Below are 17,497 nucleotides of genomic sequence, written 5' to 3'. Positions count from 1 at the left end.
CTGTTTCCCATCTTCTTGTGGAGGGCTACTGTGGCACTGGCAAGTTGCATAGCGATGAATACGCAATTCAATTTATGTTTTAACACACAAAATACCCTGATTGATTAAAAGACAACAGAATATGTTAATGAGAGAAACTATTGGCATTTTTCCGTCTCTTCATGATATGGATATTCTGAAAGAAAATGATCCTGGTAATGAAATAGTAAGTTCCTTTTAGAAAAGAACAATTTAAAGACTGTACACAAGGCTTGAAGTGGACACCATCATCCATTACTTTATAACCGGGCATCCATCAAGTGTTCATTCTAGGAGGCTCTGGATTTCCAGATGTCAATATTCATATAGAAAAACAAAAAGACAGAGATCCAACTTTGGTATTTCAAGTGATCAACATAAGAGAAGCAGCACAAATGCTTGGCGCACCAGGTTTGTGTCACTGATGAAACCAACAGCTGTGGTTTCTAAAACTGGGGGGTCGGGATCTGGAGGATTCGGCCAGTCAGAGCAATCGAGGTTTGCGTGCCGGCCAATAGAAATACTTCACAACCACCGTATCTTCTGTATCAGGAGAAGACACCTTTATGGCAGACAACATCCTGTGATGAAAGGCAAGAACAGACAGGTTTAATAGGAGGTAAAAGGAATTATTGGATGGATCACTGGCTACAAAAAAGCTGGAACAGTTGAAAGTAAAACCTCAAATGGCCCTCTGTCCTCCCTACAAGAGAAATGTTTCACTTTTTTTTAATATGCCATAGCTGTAAATATGAAGGAATTCATAGCATTTATGCCCCTAGTTTTATAAGGACTACATTTAGAACTGCATGTTAGTGAAGTCTCACCACTCTTTGTCGGGGTATGGGCAGGAGTCAAACAAGTCTGAGTAGATCTTCATAGAGCTCGTTCCTATACGGGGATTTCAGAATGAACGCAGAGCAGCGTAAAACTAAGCAAAAAAGAGCAGCAGTACCCTATTTAATTTAAAATAATAAACACACTTTCATTATCAAATAACCCTATTTTTAAATAGCTCATATAATAACAAATGTTTTATGGAGTGCATGACAATGCCTACTACCAATTTACGGCCTTTAATTGCCGCATACACATGACTTTATGCATCAAATGGTGGCATCTGAATAAGGTGTAATGGTTTATCTCAGAATTTCTTCTTAGTCACATTAAATGACTTCTAATACATATATTGACATACATACACTATGTGCCATTTGTCTGAAATGGTTTTTTTCTGCACCAAATTAGAAAATATGGACATTTTCCATATGGATATGTAATATTTCTTGTAGGCAGTTAGTGGTCCCCTAAAAACAAGTTGACAACTATATTCTCGATATTCTAAATTAAAAATTCTAATAACTAAACTGAGATATTTTGCCAATTTGCCATTTGCTCATTTAAAACCAGCCTTATGTCCTCTTTGGTGGGCAGTGTGTTTGGATGGAACGGCTTCTCTTTCTGGCATAGATGAGGTCCGACCTCCGTGACCAAATTAGCGTCATCCGACGGATCTTGGCAGCCCTTTGCTGCTCTGCTCTACTGAGAGCTCCGTGCACTGGCGCCACAGATGGGAAGCCATACACGGTCCATCTAAACACATTTCCCACACTGCCATGACACAGAGCTGTGTCGGCAAAATATCTCTCCGAATTTTTAGATTTTGAAAAAAACTTTTCACAGATGCCATTTAGTGCTGGGTTGGAGACACCCCCATAGTCCAGCTCCAAGTCCATGGTGTAGCTCAGGAGAGCCAAAAAGCCTCCAGACCTCAGCACCCTGTCAGCTTCCAGGAGGAACCGCCGTCAAGGCCGTCCCAAGGTCCACCTCACCAGAAGCAAATGTTAGCTCTTTTGCTGGACATTTTCCAAAATTCCAAAAAACTATTTTTTTTGTCCAGGTCACATAGTCACATATGCAACGGTTGCAGTCTACTTGAAACTGGGTTTTGGCATTTGAAGCATATTAGCAAGTTTGCAGAGGGTCGGGCTGGGAAATCCTCGCCAGTGGTCTTTGGGGAATTATTGTCTATGTGGTCTAGACCTAATATTTAAAGTGTCTTGCGATAATTCTTGTTAGGATTGCATGATTGGATATCAATAAATTTGAATTGATATAAAATATAGTAAAATATATGTAGGCTTCGAACATCGTCTCATGTCGAGACATGGACAGCAGAGACATGATCTGATGAGGTTGCTCCAGCCTCCATTGTTTCAATCCCCGTCTTTTGTCTCTTTCTTACTATCTTTCCGGGTTACTCTTTGATTCATGGGACCTTGTGGACAAAATCATGAACAACATGGACATCGTGGACAAAATCATGAACATTCCAGATTGTCAAATACTTTACTATTGCTGTACACATTGAGCTACACATCACTTCTCAGACATATCTCTGATCCTTACTGTTAATCTGTTATATTTTTGGCATTGACTGTATTTATGATTGCCAGCTGATTGATATTTCTTGCTGGAGTTGTATAGCAATGAAATAACAATTCAATCTATGTTTAAATACCCCCCATGGTCCTGATTAATTAAAAGACAACTCAATCTATTAATATGAATATTGTTAAGCATATGGATATTCTGGATGCAAGTGGGATTCTTCTACCCTGGTCATGAAATAAACTTCAAGAAAAGTACAATTTTAAGACTGTAAAAGGCTCAAAGTAGACGTTATGAAGATCTCCATCTAGAGCTCACTCTGGAAGGCTCTAGATTCCCAGATGTCAATGCTCATAAGCCTGGAGTTAATCCAACAGCAGGTTCATCCCATAATTGTTTCCTAATTAAAAATCAAATATCTTTCTATAAAAAAAAACACAAAAAATATGATTGTTTTTGTTTTCTGTTGATTTCCAACCGGCTGGTCGGGATCTGGAGGACTCAGCCAGTCAGAGCGATCAAGGTTTGTGTGCCAGCCAATAGAAATAATGCACAATGACCGTAACTTCTGCATCAGGAGAAGACACCTTCATGGCAGACATCAACCTGTGATTAAAGGCAGAAAGACAGAGTGGTTTAATAAGCTGTACAACGAATTAATGGATGAATTACTGGCTACAGGAAGCCAGAGTGGCATAGTCCAAAATACACAGTGTAGGTAAAACCTCAAATGATTCTCTCTCCTCCATACAAGACAGAATGGGTCAACTCTTTTCAAACACAGAGAGCAGAAATGTGTGTAAATATGATCTAGAAAAATCTAGTAATTAAATGCAATGTCATACTTTTTTGATCTAAGTAAAAGTTGTGGTTCAGTGCTTCCCTTCCATATATTTTGTGTGCTGAGCTACACTGTCCAGTAGGTGGCAGGGGAATTAATAATTTGTGTCTGTATTATCAAAGGAGTAAAAGCCTTCAACAGCAATCTTTGGATTCAATGCAGTCATTTGAATTTAGAGACATTGACAGCTCAACGTTCAGTGTCAGGCGAGTTAAGGGCCAGAAGTTAACCATTAGACTTTTGGATAAGGTGTAGGTTAATATCTTACTTGTTCCTGATGTCATTAGAACGACGTTCAGCCTCAGCGGGGTCCTTTTGCAGCAGGGCCTGGTAGGAGGAGAAGGTCTCCACCAGGGCAATGTATCTGCTCAGTGGCATGATCCTTTTAACCCTCACACACTCATTCCTGGACACAAAAGATCAACACGTTTGACCCCAACAGCTCTGTGCCAGTTAACTCCCAGACGTCCCAGTGTACATATGTCTGACTCTCACTTCTTCCACCATGCCATAGCTGTAAATATGAAGGAATTCATAGCATTTAAACTCCTAGTTTTATAAGGACTACATTTAGAACTGCATGTTAGTGAAGTCTCACCACTCTTTGTCGGGGTATGGGCAGGAGTCAAACAAGTCTGAGTAGATCTTCATAGAGTTTGTTCCTATATGGGGATTTCGGAATGGACGCAGAGCAGCGTAAAACTAATCAAAAAAGAATAAAAACACATTCTCATTACCAACTAAATAACTTCTTTAATAACAAGTGACTACTGACTATATGAGGTTAGGCATTAAAAGGCTGCTGAATAACTGGTTTAACTCAGGCCATGGTTATAAATGACTATACACTACGCTCCATTGGTGTGAAATTGTTTCTGTCCCACATTAGCACATTTATACATTTCCTTATCTTATTTCTCAGGGGCCTTTTCTTGTCTCCTAAAAACATGTTTACCATAAATAATAGATCCCAGGAATTAGCTGGATTTAAAATAACAAAATACTACTTTAAGATTTTAGATTTTGAAAGAACCTCTTCACAGATGTGATTCAGTGCTGTGTTGGTGACGCCCCCATACTCCAGCTCAAAGTCCATGGTGTAGCTCAGGAGAGCCAGGCAGCCTCCAGGCCTCAGCACCCTGTCAGCTTCCAGGAGGAAGCGCTTGCGGTCGAACCAGTGAGCCGCCGTCACGGCCGTCACGAGGTCCACCTCACCAGAAGCAAACGGTAGCTCCTCTGCCGGACACTCCCTGGGATCCAAGTAGTCAGAAAAAAAACATTTAAAAAAATGTATACATTTTTTGTCACATTTGCAAGGGTTGGGTGGCTTAGGCTTTTACTAAATATATCGTTCAAAGCTTAAAGGACACTGTGCACACAACAAATGAGTACACAAACACAACTTTTCTTTACAGAAAATGTGTGAAATATAGTTGGCTATATCTTTTAAAAAGTAGTTACAAAGTTGTGTTGTAGCAACGGCTGTGAGTAACCAGTAACTCTCTATGTACTCACAGTCTTAATCCAGTTAGAGGATTTTTGTAATGTGGACAAATAAAAACAGTTGTGTGTCTCCCTGGAGATATTTTGCTTCATCCTTGCAGTTAAACCACAAAGGTGTTTTATGAAACAACCCACCTTCTGCCCACCTTACCTGTATGATACATTCGGAGGGCAGCCACTGGCCAGAGCCATCTCTAGCTGGGCGGGGCTGACGTCTGTTCCAACAACCTTGGTGAAGTACGGAGCCAATAGGATCGTCCCTTGTCCCGAACCGCAGCCCACGTCCACTGCTAGATTGAACTGGTTTGATGTCTTAAATGAATCAAGTCAAATCTTATGATTTAAAAACCTGTTAGTTTGCTTTTGAATTTATATAAAAAAAAAACTAAATAGATTTTATGAATCAGGCTACAGCAGTGCTAATCAATGGTTCTGCAGCTCTCCTGTCATAAAATTAAATTATCCTGAGTGGGCCATAATACTGTGTAAGTCATTCTAAAAGAGCAAATAAGGCAGCTTCCATCTTAGTCTCTACAGTGCCACAGCGTAATAACCAAGGGTTATTTAGCGGTTTTAGAGGTATTATAGACTACATAAACGACATTAAAACTCATATAAGCATGTTGCGGCTTGTTAAAGTGCTTAACATTACCATACACACTCACCTTTTTCTCCATGTAGCTCATAATCCTGCTGATTAATTCATTAGGTGCTATTCTGTACTGCAGGTAAGCAGCTGCATGATCCTTACCCTCAAAGACACGAACGGCCATGCTTCTGTGCACAGTGCTTGTGTCTGTCAAACGGCCCGTGCTTGACCTTAGTTAACAACCATGTTACACAACAACTCCCAGAATTCAACAATCATCCACAATCCTGGACTGCTGCCAAAAAACCATGTCTAGGTCTACATGCAACAAAAAGCATCAATGGATTTCACACTTTGTTGATTTCAATTCATGGCAAAAGTACATTATGTTCAGTTTGTCATAAATTAAGTCTAATAATGTATTTTAAGCTTTAAGTACTTTTCCTCAGAGTTAATGTTTTCTTAAATGCGTTTCCCTTGACCATACTTTACAAGTGGTTTAAATATGTCACATGAATATACATTTGTAAGGCTTTATGCTTCTATGGAGGTGGATGTTTGCAACTTTTTGTGGTCCACTAGAGTACAGAAGGTTTTCTAGCATGTGGGGTGGCCTGTAATGTACTGCATCATGTTTTCCACTGGAAATGTACTCTTAAGGGCACTGCATCAAGGTTTCTCTACTAAAAGGGCACCAGTTAACACTTTTTTCCATGGCCGCGGGAACTAGGGGTGCGGAGGGTGCTGCAGCACCCCCTAGTAAAAGAACAAAAAACTACAACCATAATTTAAAAAAACTAAACAAAAACATTTATTTTCGATAAATTAATTATTAATATGAACCTAATCCCTTTCATTAGAAATTAAATGTAAGACATTTTTACAATTTGGTAAGTAAGTGAGCCTGTGACGCTGATGAGTGAAGAGAGTTGTGTGAGCTTGCCCGGCGGGTAAACAGTAGGCTACAGACGTTAGCTGGCTATGGCACAAAAGCGCATTTTGAATTTCTTTATAAATCAACCACAGGCTAAAAAGCCTAAAATATCATATGCAGAAAACTCAGCAACTGTAACAGTAAGAAGTAGCAGCAGTACCTCTCCACCTGCACACTCCCAGAGCGACACGCTAGCAAAAGACGAAGGAGCTAATGTTGTTAGCCTAGCTAGCAGCACCAAGGCAACCACGGAGGGAACTTCAACAACGTCAACTCAGTGCTGCAGCCTCGGGGTCACACTTTTCCTGCTAGACGTTTTGGAGATGAGGATTTTTTTGTGTTATAACCGAAGCACAAGGTAAGAATGCTGGTTTATTATTATGCTGCCGCCGTGCAGTACATTGGCATCAAATGTTTAGTAACACTACGAGTTACTGGAGATAATTGTGTTTTTTACACGCGTGTAAAGCCTTCTAATTGGAAAACCAGAAAGAGGTCGCACCTATATTTACTTATCCTACCGTATTATTATAAAATGATTAGGCCCTGTTAAGACCTGTTGATACATACGGTACAATATCTTTATGCCTTCAGTTTGCTATTGCCGTGCTACAAAAACTTAAGGCTGCATTTCACTGTTTGTGTTAGAACTGACTGGCTTGCTTCAATTTCATTTGATTTATTATAACTCAGTGATGTGTTTAGTGGCTCTGTTTTTTAACTTGTAGTAGGCCTATTCTGTGCCATTTTAGCAGCTGTGTGCCTGTATCCTACCCTTGCCTAGTTGGTCCTGTCTTGTACTATGGACTTTATTCTTGTTTTTTTTTTTGCTTGTGGAGCGTGTACATGTGTTCCAGTTTTATTATCGAAGCCTTAGTGCTGCAGGCCAATTGTTGTCCTGGATAGGCTATTTATAAGGAATTGAATCTCTATACAGTTCAATACATCGTGATGGGTGCAGTTAGGTGTGTGGTGGTTGACTTTGGCTGAAAACTAAACTCTGTAAATTTGTCAGCACCCCCAATTCAAAATATGTTCTGCTTTTTTCACTACTGGGAGGGGCAATTTCTTGTTTTCGCTACTAGAAGGGCATGCACATGCATTTGCTTGCACATAGCAGCAGGTGGCAGTAAATGCACATATATGATGTTCTGTGCTTTAAAGGAAAGAGCTGTGAGTGTTGAATGCTTTGGAGTCACATGTTAGTTGCAATTCCTCATCGAAAGATATTTTGCACTGAGATCATCAATGCATTCCCTTATTTAATCTCCAAAAGCATTATTTCTTTGGCATACTTTTTTATTAGACATGGGCTAAACTATTCTACTGCTCCTAATGCTCAGGATAGGTTTAACGCAGAGATCGAATTTCACTACATTGTACTGTACGATTGCATGAGATGAATAATAAAGTTATTTTTCTTCCTTATAATAACATTTCTTTAGTGTTTCTTGTGTGGTTAACAATCTGATCAAATATACTTTATATACAAGAGCGGTGCCAACAATTAAAAACTGTAAAACAGTCTGTTTGTATGTGCACTTAGGCTTTGATTAGGGAAATATTTCACACCTTAGTTCCAAATATAATATCAATTATTTAAGTTGGAATCCCCCTAGCCCTGTATTTTCTGCCCAATCACCAAGTATTGATCCTTCCCTTTCACCGGATCAATATCCATTGTCAGATATGGTTTGCAATAGGGCTTGTGTTAACAAATGGAGTGGGGGTGTGGGACAGGGTCTTCTCAGACACCTCGGGAGCCCCAACCCTTAACCCCAGCGCGTTGCTATGCGCAGCCATGCCTTGTGACGTCCAATCAATCAATCAGCTTTGATCAAAACTGCCCGCTGCACTCAAATCCCACTGTTGCTGTGTGTGCAGCTGGAGCATAATTAACACACTTTGGAGGACAACGTTGTCATCCACGTACAGTACATGTGGCAGCCCAGATGTAACCGTTTTATCACCGAGTTTTTATAACCAAGTCTTATTAAAGTGAGTGTCCTTACACATTTTCACAGAACCCCATTAAAAACACAAAGTCAGTGGACTCAGACAAGCTGCCTCATGCATTGCTTTAATATCTGCCGGCGTTCCAGACACAGTAAAAAGAGCTACGGGAGTGCTTCAATCAACTGTGACGAGCAGTGTTGCTAATGCTGCATTGGGAATTCTCCCGGCAGGCAATCACACAGGTAATCCACACAAGGGGAAGAAAATATTGGAAATGTTGCATTTACACTGGGATGGGTGCAGAGAAAAATCTAGATATGGGGGTTTCCAAACTGGTTGAAGCAGAATTTGGATGTAAGAGGTATAGTGGAAAAGGGGATAAAACATGTAAGAGCACGTTATTTTTTACACTGAGTGTATAGAGTATATATATATATATCTTTAAGATGCATTTCAGCCTATCGCAGACACACAGTAATAAATACCTGTGCATCCTTTTCTTCTTTCCCCTGACAGTGTGAGTGCAGAGACATGCAGGGTAGGGGATAGATAGATGGGTATTGGGACTAAAATCCCCCTTCCCTGCAGGAATCTCAGCAGGTAAAAGCAGATTGCAGCCTTTGGATGTAATCCATGAATATAATAGGCAAGTCTTGTTGCCACATTGAGTGCCAATGCATTTTTTTTCCTATTTGGGGTTGTGGGTGGGGGTGGGGGGTTATAGGAGAGGGGATATTTGTCATGGCTTTTGTATAGGTTTCACAGGCCCACTGGTCCTTCAACACACTTCTTTTTTTTTTTTTAAATATGGTAGCACGAAAACCTTCAAAAAAAAAAAAAAGGAGCCAGCCATTGCAATTTGACATCTAATGGTTTGAAAGCAGTGGATAGTACACACAAGCTCAGTGAAGGAATTATGAATTGCCGTTGCAACACAATACTGTTTTTTCTTTTTTTCCCCCATTATGAAATCAACTCGGCAATCTTTGAAGAGAAAGGGAAAGAAAGAGGCAAATCCTCCCTGTCTTTTTATTGTGGCACTGTGCATTGTGCCAAACAGCGTTTGCAATCTCTGGTAGGATATGAAGATCTTAAATCTTTACCCATTAAAACTTCACTTGAGACACTCTCCACAGCCAGTTGTAAAGAACAAATATGGAGGAGATCTGAGCGACTCCTAGGCTGGTTTTTTATAGCCGAGATGCTCACTCTGAGATACACTCAGAGGATTAATCCCTCTCTCCAAGGGGAGAGGTAGATATTGGCTTTGATGATAGAAATGGATTAAACAGATTACATTAAAGGCCAGTCTAATTGAACCAATCTATCCTGATTCTGCTGCTGTAAGATAAATGATGAGAAGGCCAGATAGTATATATAGGTTGTGTGTTTGTGGGTCTTGTCTGTGGACATTTTCCGGCTTGCTTAAAAAACAGCAGACGCACTTTCTTCTTACACACAGGTCCACATATATATATATATATATATATATATATATATATATATATATATATATATATATATATATATTAAAAAAAGCAAATTAGAAAAAGATTTTCAACCAAAATGTATTTCTGGACTGTCCCAAATTCTTACTGCCAAGGAAAAAAGAATGTCACGTTAGGCCTATTCATGAGTTTGCCAATATACATTATTAAATAGTTGATATCATCCTTGATGCGTTGATGTGCTCGTTGGAAGCTTAAATCTGCCGCTGGAGACAAACCAGGACTTGTGTGTTGGTGGCAAGCTTTATTTCTGTCTTGATAGAAAAAGAAGGACGCACTCTATTTAATCATCATATCTGGTAAAGCTGTTAGGAAACAGGATGCACTCAACCAATTCTCCAAATTGATCAAATTTGATATCCGTTCCTCGTCGGCCACGGTGTGTTTTCAGAAAAAAACAACTTTAAACGGACAGAGAGTGCTTTCAACTGACTGCATTAGGCAACATGACATATCAGGAAGGCAGTGCTTCTCTTTCATCATTGCCTAAAACAAAAACAACGCACACTTCTTATTTGCTTTGGTCGACAGGCTGACAGACTCTCCTGTGTCAGTAGCCCTTGAACTGTTATCTAAGCTGCCAGTTCCTCCGTATCAGGTATTGTGTGTACACAAAACCAATTCAATTAGGACGTTACCATTTGATCCAATCAAGTATAAAACCTTGGAAGAAATTGTGCAACACCTGGAATCCTCCTGCTGCCTTTTTTATTCTACACACCCTTTTTATTTTTCATGTCTTTTCTTGTTTTGTTTTTTTCTTATTGCTTTTTATGCCAAATGCAAAGCACTTTTAATTGCTTTGTTGCGGGTGCAATTCAACTTGTGTTGCATTTGTGTCCATGTTTTCTTCATCATCTTCCAGGATAGATCCCCCCCCCCCCCCCCTATAAAAACAACCCAGCTTGCCAACACCTTTTAGTAGCTAACACTTAAATCTTCCATGTCAAAGCTTCAATAAGACATGGATTTCAAACAATCCCTGCTAAAACCTTAAGGTGAGGTATCTGTAATACTGATGCCCATCTAAACAGATTCTTTGCAAGTACTTTTTGATGACTCTAGTCATAATTGTTAGATGTGATTAATGTAAATGGACAATCATAGGGTCCCATGGAGGTCATAATGCTATATTAAAGAATTAAAATTTCAAAAGCATAAAAATCACGGAGGAACACAGGGAACTTGTGACTTCATGGCCAAAAAAGACAACCGAATAGTATCCTATTGCTCTCTCAAGAGCGACAAATCAAATTCTGAAAGCTTATGTAAGACTAACCAGCACAAAAGAAGTCAGTTCTGCACAAACACAGTCTGATTAATCTGTCATTCTCAATGCATGAGCTGTGAGTCTTTCTTTTGGGTGATTACCTTTGTGTGTATATGTGTGTTTTTGTGTGTGTGTGTGTGGGTACCTGTCCTCCCAGGCAGAGTTGTTATTGACGGTGTCCAGTTGAAGTGAGCGTGATAGGGTGACCTTTCCTTCCAACCTTGTTATCAACGTGAACTCGTTAAGCACGACTGTTTAATTAGCAGTGGAATGGCAATCAGGGAGGAGTCAGAGACCTCTGTGGTCATAGACACGGATCAATGGTCTTCAGGGAGCCGTTGCTCTGCAACAGGGGACCTTTACACATGTGTGCATGCAGTATGTTGATGCATACATTTCCATGCAATTGCACACAATTTACGTCTTCGGATTTGTTCTACCTTTGTTGGATTTGGCTGATTGTCTTCTGGAAATTTAGTTGGGTGAAGAGATAAAGCCAAAGCATGTGCAAGGTGTGGCCAAAGTCTATATGCACATAAAACATGGTTATTTAACTTTTTATTTTAAAACCATGCGCATTAACATAGACACAAAAGCATCTTTGAGCTCGGGCTAAGACGTTGGGCGATGAGGTCTGGCTCACAGTCAGCGTTCCAGTTCCTCATGAAGGTGTAACGTTAGGGCTCTGAGCAGACCAGTCAAGCCCCTAACAGCCTCAAAACCCATAAGAATACTAAGTTAGTGTAGTATTTGTTCCAAAATTTCAGATCCTCATTGGCACCAATATCAGGAAACGCCACTGCCAGACTAAAATCTTACTTTTATTCAAATCTGAGTACTGCAACAAACTGATAAAGTGGTCTTACCCTGGTTGACCTGCACACATGCTTCAGCACACACACACTCTAGAAAGTGTGTGCAAACACACATGTATAAACTTGCACATAGGTACACAAATATCCAGACAAAGAAATGCGAGGCGGGAGCCAACAGACGCTGCACCTGGTGAGATCCAAGTGAAAGTGAGAAGCATAAAAAAGAAAAAAGAAAAAGCTGAACGCTCAGGTCTGTTGATCTATTTTTACCGCAGAGCAGGGGGGGCAGAGGGAGAGAGAAAGAGAGAGTTTCCTGCATAATGCATGGCCCTGTAGAGCAGCAGTGGCTCTTACACTGCTCTCTCTCTCTCTCTGGGCTTCCAGGTGTCTGCGCTGTCTGTCAAACAGGCAGCATATAGGAGAGCCAGGTGGTCCCACACCGTGCTCTGGTTGATCTCTCTCGGAGCACAAGGCCACCGGCCTATCCAGCTGCTCGCGCTCGCCCCTAACACAAGATCTCACCTGAAGTTTCCGTCACCATCTTTCTCTGAAGTGCGAGAGCAGTCGAGAGCCAGAGGGGGAAGCAAGAACAGATGCTTCACCCCAGTCGGAATGGGAAAGCACTTTTCATTCTTCAGGGTCTGTGGTGAAAATGAGTGGCAACTCATACATGGAGTTTACAGCTACTGCAGTTTGGATCCAAATTTAACACAGAAAGGTTTCTTTAGTAATAAACACACTGTAGTAGCCACAGTGCGTTATTCTGGTCTTCCCTTGGAAAATGATATGTTTTTTAAGAGATCATTTGTGTCTATTAACGAGTACTAAAAGTCTGGTTTTCTTAAAAACAACTGGCTAAAGAACCGGTTTTCTGAATTTTCTCAAGTGAAGTGTCATTTTTCTTTCTTTTTCAACTGACATTCAACATGTTTTTTGGAAAGCTTCTAGGACTCAAAAACAAATAGAGATATTTATTTTCTTTCCTTTTTTGCTGTAAAATCCATTTGAATAGAATACTTTTACTCTCATTAGTTGTGGTTTGGGACAGGCTATCTGAGCATTCCTAAAGGGGGCTGGGTTGCTGCTGGGCATCACAAGGAGGGAGACTAATGAAAGCTTGATGAGGATGCTTCTCTGAATCCACCAGCATGATTAGGCTTTAATTACCGAGGGCCACCTTGACATATTCCCTATAATTGGAAATACCTAAGCACTTGGCTGCTCATGGCATGGAACCAAAGAATCCATGGTTCACAACCCTCCGCAGGACAAGCCTCATTCTCATTTCAGATGAACTTGACTCTGAAACAGGACATTTAGAGGCGTTTCGGATTGAACCTTGTCTTTATGCAGATTAGAGTTGCTAAGTAGTTTTGCGTAAAGAAAGGACGTATCACCTGAGTTAGTGACAGAGTGTGCTGAAAGTCTAAGCATGGAACAAGATGTTGTAAGGGAGGCTTTTAACTTATAGCTCTGCTTCTCAGTATGCTGGCATCTCTATATTGCCAGATGTGACAATGCCATCCCTATGTGGCTGCCAAAAGCCTGCAAGACACCCACAGGCATTGGCAGCTCCCTTGGTGAAATCTTTTGTTGCACAACCACACGGAAAAAGGAGACTTATGTTCTGTCGTTTACTGAATCACTGCCTTTCCCGAAGAATCTGGTTTTCTTTCACTACAATTTCTTCAATGCAGCGCCCTCACACCATTTATACCCCCACTTCAATGGCGGGAGCTATGGCTGAATCATTGTGGGTAAAACAAAGACAACATTTCTGAAATGCGCTCAGGTGTTGCTGCGGTGAACAGCTGAGCAGAGACAGTAGATGAGTCGAGGGGCGAGCTGATAAGCCAGCAGGATGCCAAAACAACGACACAGTATATTGGGGAAATATACTAGGGAATAACCGCCCTGAGGTTTAATTAATTAAAGCTTTTTTTTAAAGTTTGATTTCCATTTGAGAAATTAGTAGAATGAGTTAGCTGTTAGGACCTTCATTTGTTGCTTTTAAATTGAATTCAAGACTCCATTCATAGATAGAACATATATATGTGTGTGTGTGTGTGTGTGTGTGTGTATAAATAAATACATTCATGTTTAGAATAGCTTAACTAGACATCAACACAGGATGTTTAATCCTGTTGTCCTACACGATTTACATAAATGCTATCATTTGATGCAGATTAATGGAAACAGCAGAGGGTGACAGGGTGACTGAGCACATGTAACCAAGCATTCAACAGCCTTGTTCATCAACTCAGCTTTTCTATTATTCAGATTATTCTGCTTGGGATCCCCGGAGTAATTAGCCGGATAACAAATCCACCTCTTCCCTCAGCGTGTCTGTGGATCGATTCGATCATATTTACCCGCTGTCAAGTGCTATTAGCCATAAAAGGAAAAGTGTGGAACGTGTGTGCGGCTAGATTTGATTTTTCAATCCTTAGTGGTGCGATTCTAGCATTAGCATTTAGCTCCACCAATTCCAAGTACAGCATTTCACTTCTGCTAGCATGGCTGTAGAAAAAAAGCTTCCCTGCAGACAAACATGCCTTAAGCAGCATTTGTGAATATGTGTGTGTTAACATTTATGAAGATGTGTTGCTTACACACATTAAGGTCATTTAGTTCTGCTGTGAACTCCCATGCGACCTCATTTCCCTCACATGGATCGGAAACAACAATCGGAAAACGCACATGGGAAATGCGACCTTTATTAAAAAAAATGACTCCGTCGTTTCTAATTTCATAATGTGTCTGAGGGATTGAAGTAGTAGGTGTATCTAGGTAGATAACATGGGGGTGTCTGTAATTACAGATAAAAGAACATTAACTTCGACAGATACGTGTAAGCTTCTTGATGAGGGTGCCCATTTCAATTAGGGAGCATTAAATGAAACAAAAAAAAAACCTTATGGGAGTTTCGCACTGCCAGACCCAAGGAGAATTAATACGCTGCATAGGGCCATTTACCAGGGAGCAATTACTCCCTAATTAGCCATTAGTTATTCGATTACCCTTTTATCAGCTAGTCATGGTCAAAAGGCAAGAATAGCGGATAAGTCATCACCTTGGTTGGTAACAGATGTAATTAACATGCCGTAGCTCCCTCAGAGGGAGACAACGAGGGAGTTCATTCAGGCAAAGTGAAGGCATTCTGGCCCATTTCCTGCGTTTGATCAAAAGGAACGATAACTCAGAGGCTTTTTTTATTCATACAGGGGTGGGTTGCAAATATCAGAAAAAAGGGTGTAATTACTTTTTCCTGCCCACTTTAAACCCAGTTGGTTTGCATATTTAACTCCAAAAATGCTGCAGACCTGTATCAGCCAGTCCTTTAAGGTTGTCTGGTCAGTGGGAATGAAAGCAGAAAGGTATGTGAATGTACTCTGGGAGCTCATTGTTAGCAAACTGAATGGCTCTGTGATTGAGACTGGATAAGAAATCAGAAAATATTCTGTGAGAAGATGGACGATTAGGTGCATATTGTCGCAGGATGAAACCGCCATTAAGAGACGAGCCAAGAACCGTGAATATATACTCCATGCCGAACTGCTTCTACCATTTATTACACATAATTACATTCTTAAATAAAAACGATTCACCGAACAGTTCCTTGCATAGAGATATTACAATACCAATTTAAAAAAGGAATTATGAAACAAACCGGTAACAAAAATAAATCTTTCTCATTTTTCCATAATAAAGAACATTATCGTACCCATACATCATATACAAATGATAAATTTGAAACACTTTATACAGCAAAAGAAAAGGAGAAAGACAACGGAGGAAAAATGGTGGAGGAGGGAAGCAAGGAAGGGATTTGGAGGGGAAGAAGGAGTCGGACAGAGGAGAGAAGTTGAAAGGGATCATATCTGAGAAAATGGAAGAGGGAGGAGGGGGCGGGGGCGGCGATGAGGGAATGCTGGTAGAAAAAGGGGGTTCGTTTGATTTGAAATTCAGACCTAGTGGAAACAGAGGTGGTGTCGCACATAGTAATGTGCGTTTCCTCCCTCTGCTGAGAGCAAAATCCTGCATCTGGATCTCTGACTCTCACGAGGTGGCTTGAAAAATATGTGAAAATACGCACAGGGAGAACGGAGAGAGAGAGAGAGAGTGTGTGTGTGTGTATTTGAGAGTACGTTCAGGTGTTTGCGTGTGATTCGGGATGTGTTTGTGCATGTATGTGTGTATGTTTTTGTATGAATCTGTGTGTTCAGGGAGTGCGTGCTTGTAGTTTGTGTGCAAATCAATGTAGCATGTATGCATGAGTGTGTACATTTGTGCTAAAAAAAACAGCTACTATACAGACTTTGTGATCAGCGTTTCATCACCCAAGGTTGTACTGTGAAAGTGTGTAGTGTACAAGCGAGACAGAAAACATCAGATAAGCAAGTGTTTTTTTTTCCCCAAAAAATTCAGAGTGCAAATACAAACAGACGAAGAACACACAGGCACAGCAGAATTGACAATCATTCATTAAGATGACACAGAACTTAACCGCATCCTCCGAGACAACATGAAACAACCTTTCCAGAAAACACATTCACATTTGAAATCCCAGTCTTTTGATCTTTGAATTTTTTTCTTTCTTCAATTTTCCCGCAATTTTGAATATTTTCGTGTCTTGGCTCCTTAAAGTCCAACAAACATGAAGAACAACACATTCAGCGTTTCAGTCCAGAAAATCCTCAGCTGTCATAAACATAAAACACTCCGGAGCTTCACATTCCCACACATTCCCAACCACTCATTTCAACAGGAGAGCGCCCTGTTGAAACACTGAAACACACGAGTAGAGCTGCCATTGATGATACAATTTTAACCAATTGGTTAAACTGCTATTCTTCATTTTATCTTCCGGCTCAGCAGGAAAGCCACAAGCCCGCTAATCTACTCGGACATTCCCATCTCGACTGGATTTTTTGTTTTTGTTTTACATCATCTACAAGCCAAATCTAAATTTTCCGATCAGTATCTATGACTTTTCGCCAGCAATCACAAAGAATAGTAGCATTGATGATATAGCTGCAACCAGGATGGCCAGTGACTATTCTTGGTCTCCTTAAAAAACAAAACCAGCAGGTAAAACTTGTATTAGTTGGTTTATATTGTGGTCACTGCCTTCTCTCTTTGCAAATGACGTCTGTCACCTAGATGTTAAATAAAAATTGAGCCTGGTTAGTTCAGTATTTATGGGAAGCAGGAGCATCTACTTTGAGAGCCACAGACAGATCTTGTCTAGATATGATTGAGCTGCGCTGTGTTCCCACCCAAAATTGAAATGCACCTTAGATACAGAGAGTGAAATCAATGTGCTGCCTCTCTTACCAAAAAACAGACTGCTGTTTACCTCGCACTGCCTTGAGGCATTAAAAGTCTTGTAAAATAAAGAATCAACACTTTGACATGGTTCCCAATCACGTTGGTAAGAATCCTGACAATCTACTTTGTCCAAGCTGCCCGTTTGATTTGTTGTGCGCTTGAGTTGAGTCAATGATCTTCTAAAATCCATTTCTAGCTGCGGATTAAACCCCTCCCCAAAAAGATAGATTTTATGCGTCTGTCAGACAAGAGTCAGATCACCAAGGGCAAATGGTAATTCCAGTTTTCTCCGACGGTGTGTATGTGTTATACCCATGTATATGGGGGGGGGGGGGGGGGGG

General features: G+C 40.5%; 1 protein-coding gene across 1 annotated transcript; it reads right to left on the bottom strand.

Annotated features, from left to right (window-relative positions):
• Positions 1 to 2,476: 2,476 nt before the first annotated feature.
• On the bottom strand, positions 2,477 to 5,562 carry LOC117939401 (putative methyltransferase DDB_G0268948). Its single transcript, XM_034864741.1, has 6 exons — positions 5,419 to 5,562; positions 4,905 to 5,065; positions 4,284 to 4,500; positions 3,849 to 3,952; positions 3,519 to 3,656; positions 2,477 to 3,015 (listed from the first exon to the last, which is right to left on the bottom strand). Exons 1-6 carry the CDS (start codon positions 5,524 to 5,526, stop codon positions 2,928 to 2,930), a joined length of 816 nt encoding a protein of 271 aa, XP_034720632.1. The 5' UTR covers positions 5,527 to 5,562; the 3' UTR covers positions 2,477 to 2,927.
• Positions 5,563 to 17,497: the final 11,935 nt, after the last annotated feature.

This window comes from Etheostoma cragini, chromosome 24 (genome assembly GCF_013103735.1).
Source record: "Etheostoma cragini isolate CJK2018 chromosome 24, CSU_Ecrag_1.0, whole genome shotgun sequence".
In the NCBI taxonomy this organism is placed as follows: domain Eukaryota; kingdom Metazoa; phylum Chordata; class Actinopteri; order Perciformes; family Percidae; genus Etheostoma; species Etheostoma cragini.
The sequence above is the reverse complement of the archived record's forward strand: the minus strand, read 5'-3'. Positions and strand labels throughout refer to the sequence as shown.